The sequence below is a fragment of the Eucalyptus grandis genome, chromosome 9, assembly GCF_016545825.1.
Source record: "Eucalyptus grandis isolate ANBG69807.140 chromosome 9, ASM1654582v1, whole genome shotgun sequence".
Lineage (NCBI taxonomy): Eukaryota > Viridiplantae > Streptophyta > Magnoliopsida > Myrtales > Myrtaceae > Eucalyptus > Eucalyptus grandis.
This window is the reverse complement of record NC_052620.1, coordinates 35,419,922-35,440,060: the sequence shown is the minus strand read 5'-3', so window position 1 is coordinate 35,440,060 and position 20,139 is coordinate 35,419,922. Positions and strand designations below refer to the sequence as shown.

General features: G+C 40.7%; 2 protein-coding genes across 8 annotated transcripts; one reads left to right on the top strand and one right to left on the bottom strand.

Annotated features, from left to right (window-relative positions):
- Positions 1-66: 66 nt before the first annotated feature.
- LOC104419542 (N-acylphosphatidylethanolamine synthase) lies at positions 67-5,003 on the bottom strand. 7 transcript variants are annotated; one of them, XM_039301414.1, is made up of 7 exons: positions 4,609-4,958; positions 3,855-3,982; positions 3,025-3,084; positions 2,808-2,893; positions 2,107-2,244; positions 1,644-1,723; positions 937-1,064 (listed from the first exon to the last, which is right to left on the bottom strand). In XM_039301414.1, the coding sequence occupies exons 1-6, from the start codon at positions 4,821-4,823 to the stop codon at positions 1,688-1,690; spliced, it is 663 nt and encodes a 220-aa protein (XP_039157348.1). In that variant the 5' UTR covers positions 4,824-4,958; the 3' UTR covers positions 937-1,064; positions 1,644-1,687. The 7 variants fall into 7 exon arrangements, 6 of the variants coding, with proteins under 6 accessions (XP_039157345.1, XP_039157344.1, XP_010029532.2 ...); XR_005546331.1 differs by having other exon boundaries at positions 995-1,064; positions 1,644-1,794; positions 4,609-4,957; XM_039301411.1 differs by lacking the exons at positions 937-1,064; positions 1,644-1,723 and adding an exon at positions 67-309 and having other exon boundaries at positions 4,609-4,959.
- Positions 5,004-14,965: 9,962 nt separating this feature from the next.
- On the top strand, positions 14,966-19,301 carry LOC104420729 (tyrosine-sulfated glycopeptide receptor 1). Its single transcript, XM_018862477.2, has one exon. It carries the CDS (start codon positions 15,523-15,525, stop codon positions 18,721-18,723), a length of 3,201 nt encoding a protein of 1,066 aa, XP_018718022.2. The 5' UTR covers positions 14,966-15,522; the 3' UTR covers positions 18,724-19,301.
- The last annotated feature ends 838 nt before the right edge of the window (positions 19,302-20,139 follow it).

Here is a 20,139-nt window from a genome sequence, read left to right as displayed (position 1 = left end):
GTGACAAGACAAGATTCCAAATCATGGTTCTTTGATTTTAAGCATGTTAGTCATTCCCTCTTGTTATGATAACCAAGGGTCTCCTGTAGCATGAACCCAAAGCTACCCAACAAACCGCACTTGCATAATGTCCCCAACACGGGTCCCAAATCATGTGCTTGATCATCGCACTAATTCTTGTGAGTGAGCAAAAAGGAGTGAATTGTGACCTTCCAATCTGCCACATGAATTTTATGAGTAAGCTTCCAATGCATCCATGATGAGCATTGACCCACCATGCAGAAGAAAGTGAGAAGCATCTAACTTCAGCTGAGGTAAGAAATGAGTTTTGGTTAACTTTTGCCCCACAACAGGTATTCAGCGAACAAATTTTCGTCCTCGTGGAAAATCACACACTGGACGACAAATGTAGCCAGAATAAAACATTAAAAGAGATTGAAATGGAGATGAATTTTAAAATCTAAAATGAAATCATACGTACATAGAGTTGTAGAACAAGATTTATTACTTATTTCTTCAAGATATTTGTCTATCCTTCAACATGGAGCTCTAATCTGATGCACTCCATAATTCAGAAGGCATGGCCAAAAAGAATCTGCCTCTTCTTGAGCTACAACTAGAGTATATGAATAAATAATAACACAGACAAAATTGAACAGAAAAAATATTCTTACTCTATCCTCAACCACAAGGTAACACACTGGTGCTGTCAAAATTCCATCAAATTGTTAAAACTCATTGGCTTGGGCTTTACCAAAAAAGGGAAGCCCTTAGTCCTATGACGTTAAATTTTTTTTACCGAAAATGCGCAAGCTCTCCATAACAGCTTGAATTCGATCTGATATAGCATTATACAGAGATCTCTGTGCTGCCTCATCGAGTCCACATGGAGAAGCACTAGGCCATCCCAAAGTAGGAAGCGAAAAATCACGAGAAGTAGTAATTGCCATTTCCCTCATTTTAGGAAGGTTAAATTCAATTGGCTCACCTACGACTATATTAATTCTTTTATTACATAGGGGGAGAGGAGGTCTTCTGCCACGAAAATAGTTTTCAGGCATAACCTGAAAAGGAATTGAAAATCAATGAGGAAACAATGCCCAAGCTAAAAAACAATTCAACAATATCAAATCAAACCAGGGTTCTTTCTCATTAAGAGCACCAATTTTTTACACTTCAGCATAACATTTTTCTTCTCCCACCAAACAATGAGTCAACATTTATATGTTGTGAAAGTTTCCAGGTATTTCAAATCGAAAGAACTCAAAGTAAGTGTCACCGCAAGATTTAGATTAAGCAATAAGGAAAAGTTAATGTAACCTAAGTTCCCAACAAAAATATATTACTAGATTATCTGTTAACATCCTTGAGCAATTGCAGGGTACACTGCATATGGTTCTATTTCTTGTCAGGTGGTGCTTATCAATAGTCCAGATTGATTTGATCGTTAATAGTGCAATTTAGACAGCCCAGGTTTGTCAAAAAAGAGACAAAGACAGAAATATTAACAAAAACAGAAATGTCCATTTAATCCTGATGTTGCAACGCTAAATATGGTGCATGAGGTCTGCTGCTCATCTAACAGCAGGTAGTCTCAAAATATTAGGAAGTGAAGCTAATAGGAATTGATCTGTGATCAGTACCCTCTCACATGTATTGATAACGCCTTCTCCCTTTTGTGTCTGGATCAGAAGCTGAAGTTGGATGCTATGTGAGAGTGATCCTTCAGTATTGCAAGAAATACAATCATCTCAACACATGAAATTACCATCTCGTATTTCATTTGCATAACTCCTATAAGTTTTGAAGAGATCGTGCAACATCAGTAACTATAATGAACTCCTTATGTAAGTTCTGACCACCAAGTCAAGCATGTCCATGTCCTTCCCATAAAAACCAAAGTTAATTTCCCTCACAACAGATTTTATCAGTAGAAGAAGTGAATTAGGGACAAAAAGGTGTATGTGTCTTGTCACTGAAAATGACAAGTATAGGTAGACACCTAACAGGTGGACCAACAAGTTGACCTGATAGATAATTAGTAAATTGGCGCATGAAATAGACTAGTATATTATTAATATTTCCATGCTAATCTTTTTAAATTACCTCTTGAAGTCCATGATGAACAATCGGCAGGACTATTGGAGTGACAGGGGCTCGAACAATTAGACTAGCGGTTCCCCACTTTAATCTTCGTATAGGTCCATCTTCTTGGGACACTTTTCCTTCTGGAAATGTATGCAACTGCAGATCAGCAATATATTCAGTAAAACTACCAATGTAGATGCACATGATTGGGGGGTGAGGGGATTTCAAATCGCAGAAAAATTCAAGAATATATATGTCCACCATCATGGATGGTGCAGTGATATAGGCTATACAGAAAAGCTCCAGGCACCATTTTTTCTCTCATTACTGCCTGGCACTATGCAGAAGACGGCATTCTTAACTACAAGTTTACAACAGGCAACCAATTGCCTTTTGCATCCATTAGTTAACATAGACAAATAATAATCAAGAGAGCCCAATTCTCTTTCCTGGACTAGGCAAACCTTAGATGGTATATATGCATACCCAATCTAAAGTGAAAAACCCCTGCAATCACATCTATCAACGAAAGTTGTCTTGGATACATTCATTGACCAGGTACACATAAAATTAAGCCCACAGATGTATTAATATACTTGATGACACTAAGCCTTATTGGGGAAAACAAGTTTCAGCCATCTTACTTGACAGGAGTATTAAATAATTAAAGGATAATTATACTACGAAGAAAAATTAAAGGGGAAGTGTTAAATAAATACCCATTCACCATCACTTAATCGCTCAAGAGCTTCGTTCATGTGTTCTTGATATATACCGCCACCCCTGGTGATAGGTATGCATTTCCCTGCATCATTTACTACTTAAGTAACAAGGCATGTGTAAATAGTTTTTGCAATAATATCTACCATAAGCCAAAAAACAATATTTCAGCAAGACTAACCACACATGCACAAAAGTTTACAATTTGAATAATACATCTGTATTCTACTGTCCTGAGACCACGACAGCCACAGCTTTGCTCAATTCTTGTATATCCTGAACAAACAAGCTGGTATTGAAGGATGCAGAAGAAATGAATCAAGATAGACAAAGTTTCCCTTGACATGGGTTTGAATAGCGAAATAATGAATCATGACAAGTCGGGTTTTTCTTCTAGGACCAGCTTGAGTTCATTTAATATCTACTTTGAATAATCATTGTGCAGTAATTTTCATATGATACAGATCCATAAAGTAACTGTCCATAGCACCAGAAAATCACCATAATGAATCAATGACCATCCATTATTTGGTCGTTCTTTGCATGAGGCCGAGGAATGAACAGATGATCCCCTCAAACATAAGTTGAAAAAAATCAATGACAAAAGCTTGCCAAAGAAGTTTGAGGATGGGAAGAGAAAGGAAGAGACTTTTCTGGCAGGAAAAAACTTTATCAACAAATTACCAAGAGAGAAACTAGGTGTGTTCTCTAGTTCTCCAAATTTATCTCTCATGCTGATACTTATCTGGTTCTCAATGGAGTCAATGTGCCAGCTTGAAAGATACAAAGGAAACAGATCTCAGAAGAGAAAGTTTGGCAACCTATGACTGAAACGAAGTTTCCTTTGGAAATGAAGCATCTTAGGCACATTCACTGTTTCCAGATACAAACTATAATCGAGTACAATGTAAGAGTCAGCTACCGTTACAGTGTTGATCTAAGCGAGCTCCCCATGATTGGGAGTAAGAAACCGACAATGTCAACTTAAAAGAATAGAGAGGAAACTTTGTTGCAAAGAGCATCAAAAGTAACAACATATTACCTACCAAGTCGAAAAATATACGAGAGCACTGCATTCTTGAAACATATGTCTTCAGCAGCTAGCACCCATCGGGCCAAACTTGCATCCGTGGAGGGAAATCCCTTGAATCCCCACATAACAGGATCGTCCAACCTGATCCAATTAGAAAAAAAATAAATAAAAACTCAAGACAAATAGCCACCCAATACAGTGAAAGAGCACATTCAAATAACAAGTGAAATAAGCTTCGTGCCAACTACTAGTTGGTGCCATCACTTTTTGGCATCACCCACGAAGACGGCACTGCTGTACCTACCATAGTAATCCCCCCCTAATTAATCGACCTTAATTTGCCAAAACACGTGCCAAATCGCCCTTGAGCTAAGCAACTTCCATATGAGTCTCCTTATAAATTCGAACCAATGGCATGTAAAATAACCATATAGGAAATCTCAACACCGAGCAGGCAAACTAAAGCTCGGAAACAGCGAACAGATTCACGGTTCAACTGAGCCAAGACTGCTCATTTTCTGCGATTAAACTCAAATGCAGCTCCTCACGGAGATCTAAATGCGGGCAGCCTTCCATCTTCGGTTGTACATGAATTCACCATGGCTCTCTAGCTGACAACTTCAGGAATTCCCCACGTAGCGATCCAACAAACATTACCCGACCGCACAAGAGAAGCAGGAAAAGAGAGAGAGAAAAAAAAACAAACAAACAAACAAACAAAGGGCGAATCGAGAAAGAAACGGAAGAGGGAGCGACGGAGCACCGACGTGGACATGTGGTTGCTGACGGTGAGGAGAGGGACGCCGGGCGGGCGGTGGCGGACGAGGCGGAGGAGGGTGTCGGCGTTGTGGACGGTGGTGGTGTTGAGGAGGCTCGCCACCGCCTTGGCGAACGCCCCGACGGCCGCGAACACCGCCCGCCTCGGCACCCCTCGCAGGTGGGCCCCGCTCGCGGCCCACTCCATCTTCCTCTTCGCCGCCATTCCGAAGGAGAGCAGCCTTCGATCGCTCGCGAGAGAAGGGGGGGAGCTCTCCTTCTTCGCCTCGCTCCGGCGGCGGGGGGGAGGGGGACTGCGCGCGACGGAGAGGGAGGCGAAGGTTTTGGTGGATCTCGGGTCTGGATACGGGTCTTGGACTTCGGAGGTCATTAGCCCACGTTAGAAAAAATGGATGGGCCCATCATCAAATCCTATACTTGACTCTTAACCTCCTTTACATTAATTTTTGTCATTAAGAGTTTATTTGTTTCGTGAAAAATAAATAATTTATAAAATATAATTGATGAATTTTTTTAATCATTTACAATAAAATTATTTATCGTCCATTCATTTTTTTTTTTTTTTTTTTAATGATATGAGTGATATTTTTAGAAAATGTTACTCAAATCAAACAAATGAAGCCTAATTTCATAAAGTCAAAAATATGAATAATAATACTTTAAAACTCAAATACAAAGATTAAGCATTGATCTGTTTGTAGTTTCAAAAACGCATAAAATTTGGGATAACATTTTTTTGAAAAAAAAGGATTGAATATCTCACCATATGCATGGATTTTGATGCTAAGACTACCGAACAAGCAAAAATTCGATGTTGTTTTCTTATTTTTATCAAGATTAGAAAATAGAGGTAATCAGTTGCAAGGTGAGTAGTTTTCCAAAACCTCAAATGTACATCGTAGGGCTGATTTCGATTTTTGGAAATCGAGAATTGAACTAATGTCTCTAATGAACCAATTGTAACTAAATCGGCCGTTTCAGGATCGACTTTGAAACGGGCCTGACTTTAAGTAGTATAACTATAAATTTAGGAAAACCTGCCATTTGAACAAAATGTGTCCTAGTAGTTAAAAACGTTAATGAATTTTCTAATCTTCCTAGGTTCGAAACCCATCTCAAGTATATTTATCATTTTGTTTATAAAAAAAAAAGGAAACTAAAATTCATAGTTCTCTATGTAAAATAGGAAATTCTTTGACTTAAGGTATCGGGGAAAAAAAGAGCAAATAGCTTAGCTTTTTATATGGACTTTCGGTCCCCGGGGAAATGTTACTATGTTTGGCAAGTTTTCCTAAAGAGCTTTCGACCGAATATTAGCCTTGAGAAAGTCGAAGGCCCAATGCTAATGGGCATTCGGCATTTGACCAAATACTTAAATCATTTTCTTCATCCAAAGTTGTATTCACCAATTTTTAAATTTTTTTGGTTTTGCCCTTTGTTATTGTTCATTTTTTTGAGCAAGGGTGAGGTCGGGAGACCTCAAGTGTGGCAACCCACGCAGCCGTTGCCTAGGTCGCGCAACCCAAGTGATTGTCGTTGGGGTAGTGTGACCCCAAACGATGAGGTCGCACGACCCTACTCAACTACTTGGGTCACAACCTTGGTTGGGGGTTGTACAATCTTGGGCAACGACCGCTGGCACCAGATTTGGCTCGTTTGTGGCCTTAGCCCTTTGTTGAAGGGTTTAATTTTTTTATTTAAAAAAGACAAATATTAGACCCAAAAGCTTTTTGCAAAAAAAAAATATTTGCCAAACAGCATTTAGGCCAAAATAACTTTATAAGAGATTTTTAACCAAATGGTTTACATTTTCTCAGGGGCTTTAGGTCAAAGATATTTCTATTTTCTCAAGTTCCATTTGCAAAGTCGAACCAAACCTACTCTTAATAATTGGATTTTAGTACATTCTCCTAAAACAGCTTTTTAAAGTGAAGTTAAAATTGAAAGTGCTAGTAAGAACACCTAAAGGGGGGTGAATAGGTGTAAAAATAAACCTTGGTAAATATATGCAGAATAAAATAAACTTCAAACAAAACAAATGAGTTAGGGAAGAGAATAAGAACACAAAGTTTATAGTGGTTTGGCTTAATCCAAGCCTACGTCCACTCTCCCACGCTAACAGCTTTCTTGGCTTGATTCCACTATGCAATCAACAAGAGATTATAACTTTGAGTGCAAACACTTAGTAGTAGATCACACTATCTCACTAAGTCACTCTTTTGGTATTTCTTTCAAGATCACAAACGTTTAAGCTCTCCAAAGACAAGTGTATGAACAAAGATCGCTCGGACTTTAGAATTATAAATTTTACGCTCAGTCTCTTACTTGATCATCGGTCCTTCATCTCCTTAAATACTCATCAACTTCCAAACTGCCCGTTGGACAGTATTGAGGATCGTCTTCCAATATACCCATTGGACAGCTCTGTATTTAGAAGATTTGGTAACCGTTGAGTGACAAAGGTAGAATCCCATAATGATTCCGATTGCCCATACAAATGGAATCTTGGTTTCCATAAGTAAAGCTTATTCGTATAGAAAGTTCTTGTCTTCAATATCTAATTGTCAATCAATTAAATTGAATCAATCAAATCAATCTTGATGTTGAATTCAAACCAGATCACTAGCCGTTATATGATTGGGCTTGAGTTACGTTCTGTCGAATCTAGATGTAAAGTCTGAGAGCAATAGACTTTACAATCTGAGTCTGAGTGCGATAGACTTTGCAATCCGAGTCTGAACATATTCTACTTCTGAACAGATTTAGCTTTAATGTTTGTACCTGGTTCGGCTTGACAAGATAGAATCATCTTCTAATTCATCATTCACGTTCAATCCGAATTTGTCGAGTTGATGACTTCGATGTAGAATGAGACTTTGACACGAAGTCTGGAAATCTTCGAATATACTTTGGACATGTGTTACGTTCAATCTTATGGCAGTCTTCTGACTTTAACAATATCATTTACATGTTTTATCATCTGTATGGTCTATTACTTAACCATTAAACATATCAGTAGCCTTTGATTTATTTTGTCATCTTCAAAACACCATAAGGGATTTCTCTAACAAAAATAATTGAAAAAAGGAAAAAGAGAAGGGTGGATTACTAGAGCTAGCAAGCTGTCACGGCAATAGAACCAAAACCCAACAAGTGTCGAATAGAGACCATGAGACCTCGACAAGGCTCGTTAGGGTCATGCAACCCCAATGAAGGTGGCACTGAGGATGTCCACCCAAGGTGAGGGCGAAGCTTTCCGGCATCGCGCAACCCTCGGTGAGCCAAATTTGGAGCCTAGCGAGCCGAACAAAGGCCGTAGGACCTAAGCAAGACGGCACCATTATCGCTTCGCCTCCTCCGCAAATTCCCAGCCTAGCTGTATACTTGAGCGCATCGGCTTGTATGCATACCAATTCTTTATTAATAAGTAATCACATTGTAATTGATTGACCTTAACGATTTTATTTACATTTTTTAAAATTGATGTTAAAGGTAATAATCCAAAATGTAATTCTTCTTCTTCTTCTTCAAGGCATTTTTCTCCTCGTTTTGAATGAATTTAATTTTCCACTTACTTTGTCTATTCCATGAAAAATAAATAATTTAAAACATTATTCTAAAAATGATCGTTTATATTACTTATAAAAAAGAATAAGTTTAAAAAAATAATTTCACATAAAAATGTTTAGACATAAATTATGATAGATAATAAAAACATTTTCGATAGACTAATTATTTTAAGCGATATAACAAATCATTTTTTATAATATTTTCTAAATTGTTCATTTCCACAAAACAAATTGAGCCTAAGTTCATTGGATGAAGTTCCAAAGATTAAATGGAAGCCATGAGAATGATTACGAGATTTTCTTTGCAATTTTGATAACAAATATGAAATCAATTGTCGAGTCTACGTCACATTGTCAAGGACTACATTAAATCGTACAACAATTTAGAATTAAATTGATTAAATTGACATTTGTACAATAAACTTAGGACTAATTGGTAATTTTCCCTTTTCTCGTGTTGCAAGAGACAAAAATGAAGCCTTTTTGGAGTTTTATACTGCCTGGGGCATAAAAAGTTTCGGTGAGAATTAACGTCTCTTCGTGGTATATTCTATTCAGTCGATATCACATCATGGGGTCTTCACCTCTTGACCCATAAAGCACCAAGATTTTCTTCCCGTAGTGGAAAGCTACTTATAGCCTACTAAAATCCACTTTCATATATAGGATAATATAAGATAATATTAGTTACATAAAGATAAAGTGTCTAATCTGTCTAAAAGTTCAATTAGTCAATTGTACCTCATTATTGCAAGAAAACCCTCTTTTACAAAAGCCCTCCTTTTTGTATGAGACATATCTTATATAACTATTGGTGATGATGATAATAATAATAATATTAATAACAACAAAGACGACAATAATAATAATAATAATAATAGGAGTAGTAGTAGTTACATATGCATGTTCATATATGTAAGAAAATACTTTAAAACAAATAACACAAATGGTTCAAAAACTTTGATTCAAAATTCAATTTTATTTATGAACTTGAACTAATGGAAGGACATCATTGAATATTTTCATGTAATCCAAAAACTAAATTGAACATTTATCAAAAGTTAAGAGATCATATTAAACAAATTAAAAGTTCAGAACGACATTGTACGTTGAACTAAAGTTTGGGGATTATAATTGATAAATTTAAAATTCATGAACCACATTACATATTGGGCCAAAGTACAAAGACCATTCGTATCATTATCCCAATCACAAAACCTCCCACAAGTAGACAACACCCATTTTTCTACATGATAACGATAATAATGTTAATGATAATAATAAGAAGAAAATACTTTAATGAGAAACATTAATTGCAAAACACCTACATCATTAATGCACAGATGAATATATATAGACGCACGCAAGATTATTGATTATATTATTTGCTTAATATATAAGATTATAGGTTTTAGAGCACATCATTCGCTTAAGCTATATTTGGTCGGCTAGATTTCTAGCCCAAATAAGACTTGATGGGATAAGATATAAAATCTATGTTTTTTAATTTATCATATTCACTATTTGTAATAGCAATAATAAAAGTGTATATTTTCACATCTTATTATTTCCATTATATGTTATGAACAACATATCAATATAAATGAACCTACAAATTGTACAAACGAAGATAGTAAGAATCTCTCGTGAAACTCTTACCTGTTTCATTATTGTTTGCTTCTTCTTTTTTCTTTTTCTTTTTTCCTGGTGGCAAGTTTGGAGGCAACATTTTGAGAAACTCTAACATAATATATTCATATAGATGATCTAAACGAATGTATGATTTTCAAGCCCAAATCAATTTCTAGTTCAAAAGGCAGCACGCGAAACATCTGTATGTCCAAGATTGTATATCATCAGTCTTTTTCTTGGCTCTCAAAATGGATCCAACAACAGTTACAATAAAAACCCTGATCTTGTTATGCAACTACTTGCAAGATGATTATAGGTAGATGGGCGTGCTCGTGGAACCAATTTGGTCAAATTGCTCAGGTTGAACCTAAAGAAAGGGAAAAATCAAACCACTAGGAGGTTGGTTTCCAATTGAATTTAGGTAGGATATTGGTTAGAATATGGACTCTTGTTCTTTCTTTCTTTTTGGCCATCCTCTGCCACTGGTCGCTTGCCCGGTATGGCCACTATATGTCACTATTACTTGCAAAGTATGATGTCCTCATGTCCATTTATTCTTTGGCCAGAATAAATCACATTTCTTGTCATGGAAGTATTTGGATTTGACTTAAAGAGCCCATGTTTTCAATGTAGCCTATAGGCCTACCATCAAACAGTACTCTTCATGCCATCCACCAACTTTCCAAATGCCATCGATTTTTTATTTGGGTGAGCATCAGACCCGATCCATCTCAGAAACTAGCTTGATTGATACTGTTTTAGACCGATTTCAGAGAGAGCCGACGTGGTTCTCGATTCTAAAGCTCAAATATTAGCCTATCCTGAGCACAGTCTTGGTTTTGAATTGGGAATCGGCAATTTTATCCGAGAATCCGAGGTTGATTCAACCTAGTGGAACACATTGTACATACTTATAACTAAATAATATAGCAAACTAAGTTTCAAACACTTCTCGTTTCATATTGGAGTGCACACTCCCAAACACTCAATTTGACGCATTATCTCATTTAAAAAGAAAATCTAATATGTTTAAAATTATTAACACCACAACTTTATAAAATGCCACATCCCGATTCACGGGGTAGATTCATGAACGAGCGAGTTAGATTCTCTGTTCCCATTATGTACCATTGGGACCTCCAAGTGCTAACCCTCAAGTCGATTATCTTTAATTTTACTTTTTGAAATGTACAATTTTCTTTTGTGCTTCCAGAAAAGTGATGGATGGATTTACTTTTATAGAGGGCCACTTGGAGAAAAGGGTAACATCATAAAACTCAAAGGAGATGATGGTCATTGGTCACAATTCGCGAGAAGATATCCGTAATGAGCAAGTAAAATGAAAAACACTTCCACACATCAAGGGCAAATGTTCACCTTGATCAATGATAGAACGAACGAGCCATCGTCCATTGTTGACCCATCTAGCTTTGAACTTGAAAAAATTTCATCATTTTCGATTCAAAATTGTGCCCAATTTTTACATCGAATGACGTAACTAATTAACATCCAATTGATTCGCCAAATAACAGATCCTTTGAAAGTCCAATTCCAGGAGTACTAACAAAAATTCGTTTAGAAAACCAAAAGCAGCCTTCAACTTCGTTCTTATTTTTGTCTTATGTTTATGAGCATAACTTGGTTTTTAAGTAATGTCAAAAGAAATCGAAAAATGGTTGAGTTTGGTGGGACTATGATCACATGCAAGGGAAGTAACCAAGATGGAATGGGAACTCTAGATCTTTGAATTAGGACACAAGTCTCGATCAACACATCCGGGCTAAGCTCCACATTTGTCCAAAAGCACATGATCCTAACAAATTTCTAGCATATTATATCAATTTGATGTAATGATTTTCGGCGCTTTCAGACCATCGTCCTGATGTCTTGATCGGGCTTAATCAGTATGATAGAATTAAAATCATTTATATTTTGGAAAAATAAAGAAATAAATATGTATATCCGTCGCATTGCGTGTGATAAGAATTCTCTTCTACTTTATGTGGTCAGTCGCATCTTGTTTCTCCAGATGAGTCTATGTACAGATTTTTTTTATGATTTCTTGAATTGCAAAAGTCAAACCTCTAAATCAAGTGAAATCACCCAAGTGAAATGACCACTTGGATAACCCCACCACTTGCTGTTGTTTCCACGAACTCTTGCACTTGGGTTCTAGATTTTGCCACTTGTACGCCTTTCGTCTGATTAAAAAAAGATGAAGAAAAATAGGTCATTTGCTTCTCATTCATTAAAAGGAAATGAGTTAAAAAAATATTCTATGTGGTAGGAGATCAACATCTTCCCTAAGTTTATTAACAGGTGATGCAGATCATACTTGCGAATCACTAGCAACAATTTCAGTTGACTTTGACCTCAAATGAAAGAAAAACCCTATTTTGTAGATGAGATGGTGATGTACATCTCAAATATTTCGGTCAGCCTAATTTAATGGTGATTTTGGCGTGACTTGAGAGAGAGAGAGAGAGAGAGAGAGAGATCATCTCTGCATTGATTAATAATGTACTCAATTGAGGTTTAATTAAGTGTGTGACAGTGAATTCCCGACTATTTTATTATGGCGTACATCCAAGCATTTCGAAAGCGATCGGACTTACACATAAGTACGTATTTTGTCCTCCGGCGGTTGACCACTTGCCCGAGAATAAACTCGAGACGCCACTAAAGGTCTGCAGCAATCCCCAAAACAAACCATATAAAGAGATGAAGCCTAGGCCCTAGATGCACCTAAACAGCGATGGTTGTTTTGGCCTCCACTGTTGACTTTCCGATTTTCTGATCGACCATCCACAGCTGCATCGCCAGTAATCCACGCCCGAATTGCAAGTGGGGGGCATAAATTATACCGAAATCTTTCCAATGTCAGAAGAAGCGAGATGGCCAGACATCCTCAAAGTCCACCAACTTAGTTTAAGGTACACGTTTCGCGCCCAGGATCGGTCTCCGGGGAGCACTTAGAAAGGTGCATGATAAAGAGAAAAACAGAGCACTAAACGAGGGTTAGAAGAAAGCTTAAAGGCCAGTGTGCAATTGAAAATCATTTCGTTAGGTACCGAGAACAAAAAGGTGCAGCAGAGACCACTTCAGCGCTTCCCCAACCACAACCTCATCATGAGCCGATAATGTATTCAACAAGTTGCTCAAAACCCTCCCATTAAATAATCCTTTTGGTCACTGAAAATTCACATATTCTCCGGGGAATAGAAAGTTAGGTTATTCCAAAGCACCACTAGTGAAGAAATGATTACCTTAATTAATCAGATACTTAAAGAGAGATTAGAAAAGATATGGTCTGCAGTAACCCAATCCCCTAGAATAAAGCTGGTCTCTATCACCAAATGCCAGGTGGTCATATCTTCAATGGTTTTTTTTTTTTTTTTTACTTTTTATTTTTTATTATATCTTTCTTTCTTTTGAAAGGTTGGAATTTGATGTAGTTTCCAATTCTCTAATATGATTGGGTATATTGGGAAGGAGTGCACTTAAGAGGTGCTTTGAAGGTATAAAATTGGATCGTTGGTGCGGGTGATTTTCTTGATGTTGACTGTAAAGATTGTTTTGCCCTCTCGATCAGTTTCTTTTGCCACCCGATGGTTACTCCCCTTATTTCTTAAAAATTACCTCAAAGTAGCATTTAACAAGATGTCATTAGCTAGACTACATTAGATTATTCAAGCAACACGATGTCAAAGCATATTGCTCGCTAAGATGATTACATTGCTTCCTTGCAATCACTAGCGTGGGTTGCGTGATGCTCTCCTACAAGGGCGTGGATTGTGTGATCCTTAGCACCACTATTACATAGGTCTTGGATTGCCACGACAAGGTTCACGTGACCCTCTCTGAGTCATCACTTGCCATTGATGACAGTTAGGTGATTGGTGGCTATAGGGTTATAAGGATACTCCCTCCCTTGCCTTTCTTCATGTGCAGTTTAGTCTGCTACCCTGCCCAACGAGGTTGCTAGCCTAGGCCCCTATCTCTTACCATGAAGGTCAATAGATCCTCATTGGTTGTGGATATATAAAAATGGGTCATAAATTCAATTCTTAATTGATATATAATGAGTGGATTGTTATATAGGTTAATCATACTAATAAATAGATTATAAATAAGTTTGAACATAATATGAATAGTAAATGGATCATAGGTGGGTTATAAATGAGTTATAAATGGATTTACAACTTATTTAAACCAAATCCACTCTCTTTATTCATTTTTGCTCATCTCGCGCTCATTCATTTCGCACTCTCACTTTACCTTGAGTATGGATTTTTCTAAATTGAGTTATGGAGCGAGCAAGGTATAAAATGGATTAAATGATTTTATTTGGCTCGAATCATTATTCACCCGATCCACCCATTTAATGTGTCTAATTATTGGTTACGCACTTTTCTCTCTCTATCTCTAAATGCTTTGTTGTTTATGTGGCGCTTCTTTAGCGTCGCATCAACCTTACATATTAATTTTCGCATCAACCTTACATATTAATTTTCTCTGCCATGTCAGCATTGCGGCTTCGCCGATCCAATAGCACCACCAGCGGCAGCCCATTAACAGAAGGACTTCACTTGCACAACTATAGATCAAGAAGTTGCGAAAATCGGACCAATGTAGAGGACAAAACACCCTACTATAAACTCGATCAAGGCGCTGGGTGCGGGCAGACTGAAGCACACCCGAAATCCGCTCCGAGTGCTCTGTTTTGGGGGTGGACGGGGGTTCACGTACGGGGACCACGTCGAGGCGTCGAATGACAATAGATTCTGTCCAACGAGGAATGGGTTTGACCGGACCCTCGAATCTATAGGGACACAGGTCCGGCTGCAGGAGGAATCCTGACGAAATTTCCTGTAAAAATCCAAACGGGAGAGTAGAGTAGGAGGCGAAAAGGGAAGGCAAGAAAGAAAAATCGGGAGGGAGGGAGATTGACAGCATCGGGGAAGCGGACAAAAACGCCACCTTTAGTAAAAACGCTGCAGAGCGAGGAGGCCCGAAAAAAGAAAGGAATTATTTTACAGGGGAGAGAGGAGAGCGTCTCCGCTGCAGCTTCTCTCTCTGTCTCTGTCTGTCTATCTCTCTCTCTCTCTCTCTCTCTCCACCCGTGTCTAAAAGGGGTCGTCCATCAATCATCGTCTTCATCCCCCTCGAGAACCAAAAGTTAAAAAAGTCCACCGCCCATCTATCCGTCCATCCCTTCCTCCCTCCATCCCTCCCGCAGGCGCGCACCAGCCGCCCCCTCCGGAAAGTAAACGCCTCCTCTCCTCCCTCGTGAGACAACGCCTCTCCTCCCTTCCCCGATCTCATCATCATCATCATCATCCTCATCATCATCATCATCAGTAATCCCACCACCACCACCTCCACCTCCACCTCCACCACCATCTCCATTAAATTTAATCTCCACTCTCTCTCTCTCTCTCTCCCTCTCTTTTAATAATTAAAGATCGCTGTTTTGTTCGCGTCAACGTCACTCTCTCTCCCTCTCTCTGTGTGTCTTTACTGTGACGCTGTGGTCAATGGGTTTTCCCTGCAACGCCCGCATCCTGTACTTCCGCACCCCCGCAACCACCACTTCCTCCTCCCCTCCACCTCCCCCTCCTCCTCCACCTCCACCAATCCATGACTCCTCCCCCATGAGGCCAGGCCCCGCCGGACCCCCGCCGCCCCCGCGCCGGCAGAGACATGCTCTGCCCCCGCCGCGCCGCCATCCTCCTCCTCCTCCTCCTCTACCTCGTCGCGTGCCACGCGCTCTCCGCCGCCGCCGCCTGCTACCCCTCCGATGGCGTCGCCCTCGCCTCCTTCTTCCTCGGCGTCTCCCCGCTCGCCCCCGCGGCCCCCCTCAATTGGTCCTCCGCCTCCGACTGCTGCGGCTGGGATGGGGTCCTCTGCGACCCCTCCGCCGGGCGGGTCCTCCAACTTTCGCTCTCCGGCCGCCGCCTGAACGGCACCGTCTCGCCGTCGCTCTTGCAGTTGTCCTCGCTCACCCACCTCAACCTCTCGGGCAACCGGCTGTCCGGCCAGCTGTCCGGCGATTTCTTCTCTGCGCTCGGCCAGCTGCGGGTCCTCGACCTCAGCTCCAACGTGCTGTCCGGCGACATCCCTGCCCTTCCCCAGGACAACGCCGTCCAGACCCTGGATTTGTCCAGCAACGCCTTCCGCGGCACGATCCCGTCCTCGATCTTCCAGTTCGGTCGGAACCTGACCAACTTCAACGCCAGCAACAACCACCTCGCCGGCGCGATCCCCTCGCCGATCTGCGACGCCACGAAACCCGACAGTGCCCTCCTCGTCCGCTCGCTCGACTTCTCGGGCAACAACCTGAGCGGCGAGATCCCGTCCGGGCTAGGGAGCTGCTCGGAGCTGGCAGTCTTCCGGGCGGCCTTCAATTCGCTCACCGGGGGAGTCCCCGGCGACTTGTACGCCGCCACGTCGCTCAAGGAACTTTCTCTGCATTTGAACCAGTTGAAGGGGCCGATTGGCGATGGGATTGGGAACTTGAGCAATCTCCAGATTCTTGCTCTGTACTCCAACAATTTCAGTGGCCTTATACCTGACAGTATTGGCAATTTGGCCAAGCTCGAGTATTTGCTGCTTTACATCAACAACTTGACTGGACCGTTGCCTTCTTCATTGAACAAGTGCGTGAGACTCAAGAAATTGATCCTCCGGGTCAACAACTTGGAAGGAAATCTCTCGGCGTTCGACTTCTCCCCGCTTCAGCAGCTCACGACGCTTGACCTCGGCAACAACAACTTCACCGGTAAACTGCCCCCGAGCCTTTACTCTTGTAAATCACTCACCGCGATTAGATTCGCCACCAATAGGCTCGAGGGGCAAATCGCGCCGGAGATAGTCTCGCTGCAATCGCTGATTTTCTTATCGATTTCTAACAATTCCCTGTCGAACATTACCGGGGCGATCAGCATATTGATGAATCTGAAGAACCTTAGTGCCGTTATACTGTCCAAGAACTTTTGGAACGAAGCCATGCCTGAAGGTGATACTATAATTGCTCCAGGCGGATTCCAGAATCTCCAGGTTTTAGCCCTTGGTGGCTGCCAATTGACAGGGGAAGTACCCATTTGGCTAAAAAGGCTTAGCAATTTAGAAGTTTTGGACTTATCGCAGAATTTCATCACGGGTACCATTCCAGGTTGGTTTGCTGTCTTGCAAAATTTGTTCTACTTGGACTTGTCAAGTAACCTTCTGAGCGGCGGATTCCCGGTTGTGCTAACACATCTACCGGCTTTGACACTGGCGAATCCTAGTGCTTCACTGAACCAGACTTATCTGGAGCTGCCGGTCTTTGTCATGCCCAATAATGCGACTAATCAGCAGTATAATCAACTCTCAAATCTCCCACCTGCTATATATTTGTATAACAATAGCCTTTCTGGTCCTATACCAGTTGAGATCGGCCAGTTGAAATCTCTGCATGTTCTGTACGTCCAGCACAACAATTTTTCAGGAAGCATCCCGAATGAAATATGTTACCTTACAAACCTGGAAAAATTAGACCTTTCTTTTAACCAACTAACTGGAGCAATCCCTACATCCCTCAAAGGTCTCCATTTCTTGTCCTTGTTCAACGTTGCTGACAATGATCTCCAAGGGCCGGTACCAACAGGAGGCCAATTTGACACCTTCCCTAACTCCAGCTTTATGGGAAACCCCGGATTATGCGGTGCAGTTGTACAGAAGCTTTGCAATGATAGTTCACCCCCCATGCCCCCCCCTCCTATGCCGAGTAAAAGCCCAAATAAGAAGCTCATCGTTGGTCTGATTGTGGGGACATGTTTTATTGCGGGTCTCACGATTACTTTTGGCTTGTGGGTATTCACGAAGAGAAGAGTCAGTCCTCGAAGGGATTCAGATAAAACCGACTTGGACAACATTTCCATCAATTCCACTCTTGGGATTGCTCGGGAGCTTGACAAGAACACCAGCTTGGTGATAGTGTTCCAGGACAACACGAATGACTTCAAGGATCTTACAATATCCGAAATTTTGGCAGCCACTGACAACTTCAACCAGGCAAATATTATCGGTTGCGGGGCCTTTGGCTTGGTCTACAGAGCAATCTTGCCAAACGGGGAGAAGCTGGCTGTTAAAAAACTCTCGGGGGACATGGGCCTTATGGAGAAGGAATTCAAGGCTGAGGTGGAAGTTCTTTCCAATGCTCGGCATGAGAATCTGGTTGCCCTTCAGGGTTACTGCATCCATGAAGGCTCTCGTCTACTCATGTATTCTTACATGGAGAATGGAAGTCTTGATTATTGGTTGCATGAGAAGAGCGATGGTCCGGCTCAACTGGACTGGCCCGCCAGGCTGAAGATAGCCCAGGGCGCAAGTTGCGGGCTGGCTTACATGCACCAGATATGCGAGCCACACATCGTACACCGAGACATCAAGTCCAGCAACATTCTTCTTGATGAAAAATTCGAAGCACATGTAGCTGATTTTGGATTGTCCAGATTGATTCTTCCTTATCATACTCACGTTACCACAGAGCTTGTCGGTACCTTGGGCTATATCCCCCCCGAATATGCTCATGCTTGGATAGCCACGTTAAGAGGCGATGTGTACAGTTTTGGGGTGGTCATGCTGGAGTTGCTTACAGGGAAACGACCTGTAGATGTGTCGAAGCCAAGAGAGTCGAGAGAGTTGGTGAAGTGGGTGCAGGAAATGAGGAAGCAGGGGAAACAGGAGGAAATTTTCGACTCTCTTCTCAGAGGAAAGGGATTTGAGGATCAGATGGTGCAAGTTCTCGATGTGGCATGCCTATGCGTGAATGACAACCCTTTCAAGAGGCCAAGTATCAAGGAAGTGGTGGATTGGCTTAAGAATGTAGGCACCAACTCACTGACCCCAAATGGAAAGTGAATCTTATTACATTCTGAGAACTTGGCACCAAAGCAGCCCAAATATCATGGATTGTCGTTACTGCAGATTTTTCAGTTCTTACACGTGTAACTCGCTTGTGTAGACTAGAGAATGTATTTTCTGGGACATGTACAGGGGAAAGGAGGTGTAATTCAGCGACTCGGTCACTAGCTTTAGGCGGTTGGAGAGTAAATAACGTCATTCAAGGACCAACACTCTTTCCTACTTATCTACATGTTTTTCCCAGAATGTGGCTATACACACTTAAATGGATGGTTGGCTTTGATGCAAAATTTTTGTGTGGTGAGAACTCAGCTTGGTTCGAGTTATGCAAATTTAAGGTTTCATTGAAGGAAAAAGGGATATGTGAGCTTGTAAGAGGTAAGGCTGTGTTACACTTCCCTACAGAGAAAGTTGACATGTTTTCTGTATAGTAATGAGCGAACTCTCACATGGTTTGATTATGTCCACCATGTGCTCTGTATCTCGATGCTGCTCACACACTGTATTATGTTGATAAAGAAAAAAAAGATGAGTTGGGAAGGAGAGTCTTGATGATCCAGATTTTATTTTGGGTTTGTATCGTCTCCTTTCTATTTGACAGTACATGACTGTTCTCCTAGAATGAATCAAACCCAAAAGGTGAGTGTAGCAAAAATATGTGATAATCTTCCAGATTATACATAACTTCTGTCAATCAATACTGGGAGCAGTAGATTAGATGAAATGACCATATATGCTGTAATGTTAAATTCTTTTGTTTGATATAGTAGACGAGGGGGCACGATGAATGCATATTGGATGGAGCAGGAGGGTAAGTGGGAAGGCCTCAAAGGGCTTTAAGCTGTTCAACTGATAAAGATCGGAGCTCACCCTTGTTTTTTTCCTTAGCATATAAATAAGCTACCGATCCATCAGAACTTTCTAGCTTCTTGTTGTTGAAGCTCTTGCAAGAAGCAGATGGGATCAAATTTAATTCGCCGGTATCTGATTCAGTAAACTCGGACGCTTGATAACGTGATGCAGAGTGGGTTGTTTTACTATGTTAGGCAATTGCAGTCGTTGCTAGATGAAATTGCTTTTGATTTTATGCCGGTGACCTGAAACTCCACGGTCGTATGAAGTTTTCCGATCACCGATGGAAAATGAATTGATCACGCCTCCTTCCAAAACGCTTTTAAACATGAAGCATCACCATAAAGAGCGGCAATTCATTAGCGATGCGTGGTTGAATAGGAGTTATATCAACTCGAAAAGATCGAACAGGAGAGATGAATGGTATCAAATTGAACCAACCAGACTGGTCCAGGTAAGGGGTAATCGATTAAGATAAATCCGATACTAGGCTTGAATCGGCTTGAATATTCAACGCTCGATGCTCAATTAAGCGTTATTTTTGCTTGGATAGAAAAAAGA

Excerpts from the sequence above, each read along its gene's own strand:
- LOC104419542 (XM_010031230.3), bottom strand. The coding sequence starts at position 4,988 with ATGACCTCCGAAGTCCAAGACCCGTATCCAGACCCGAGATCCACCAAA. Across the intron at positions 3,983-4,608 it reads GTCAGCAACCACATGTCCAC|GTTGGACGATCCTGTTATGT; the intron begins GTCGGTGCTCCG and ends TAATTGGATCAG. Across the intron at positions 2,245-2,807 it reads GATTAAGTGATGGTGAATGG|TTGCATACATTTCCAGAAGG; the intron begins GTATTTATTTAA and ends GCTGATCTGCAG.
- LOC104420729 (XM_018862477.2), top strand. The coding sequence starts at position 15,523 with ATGCTCTGCCCCCGCCGCGCCGCCATCCTCCTCCTCCTCCTCCTCTAC.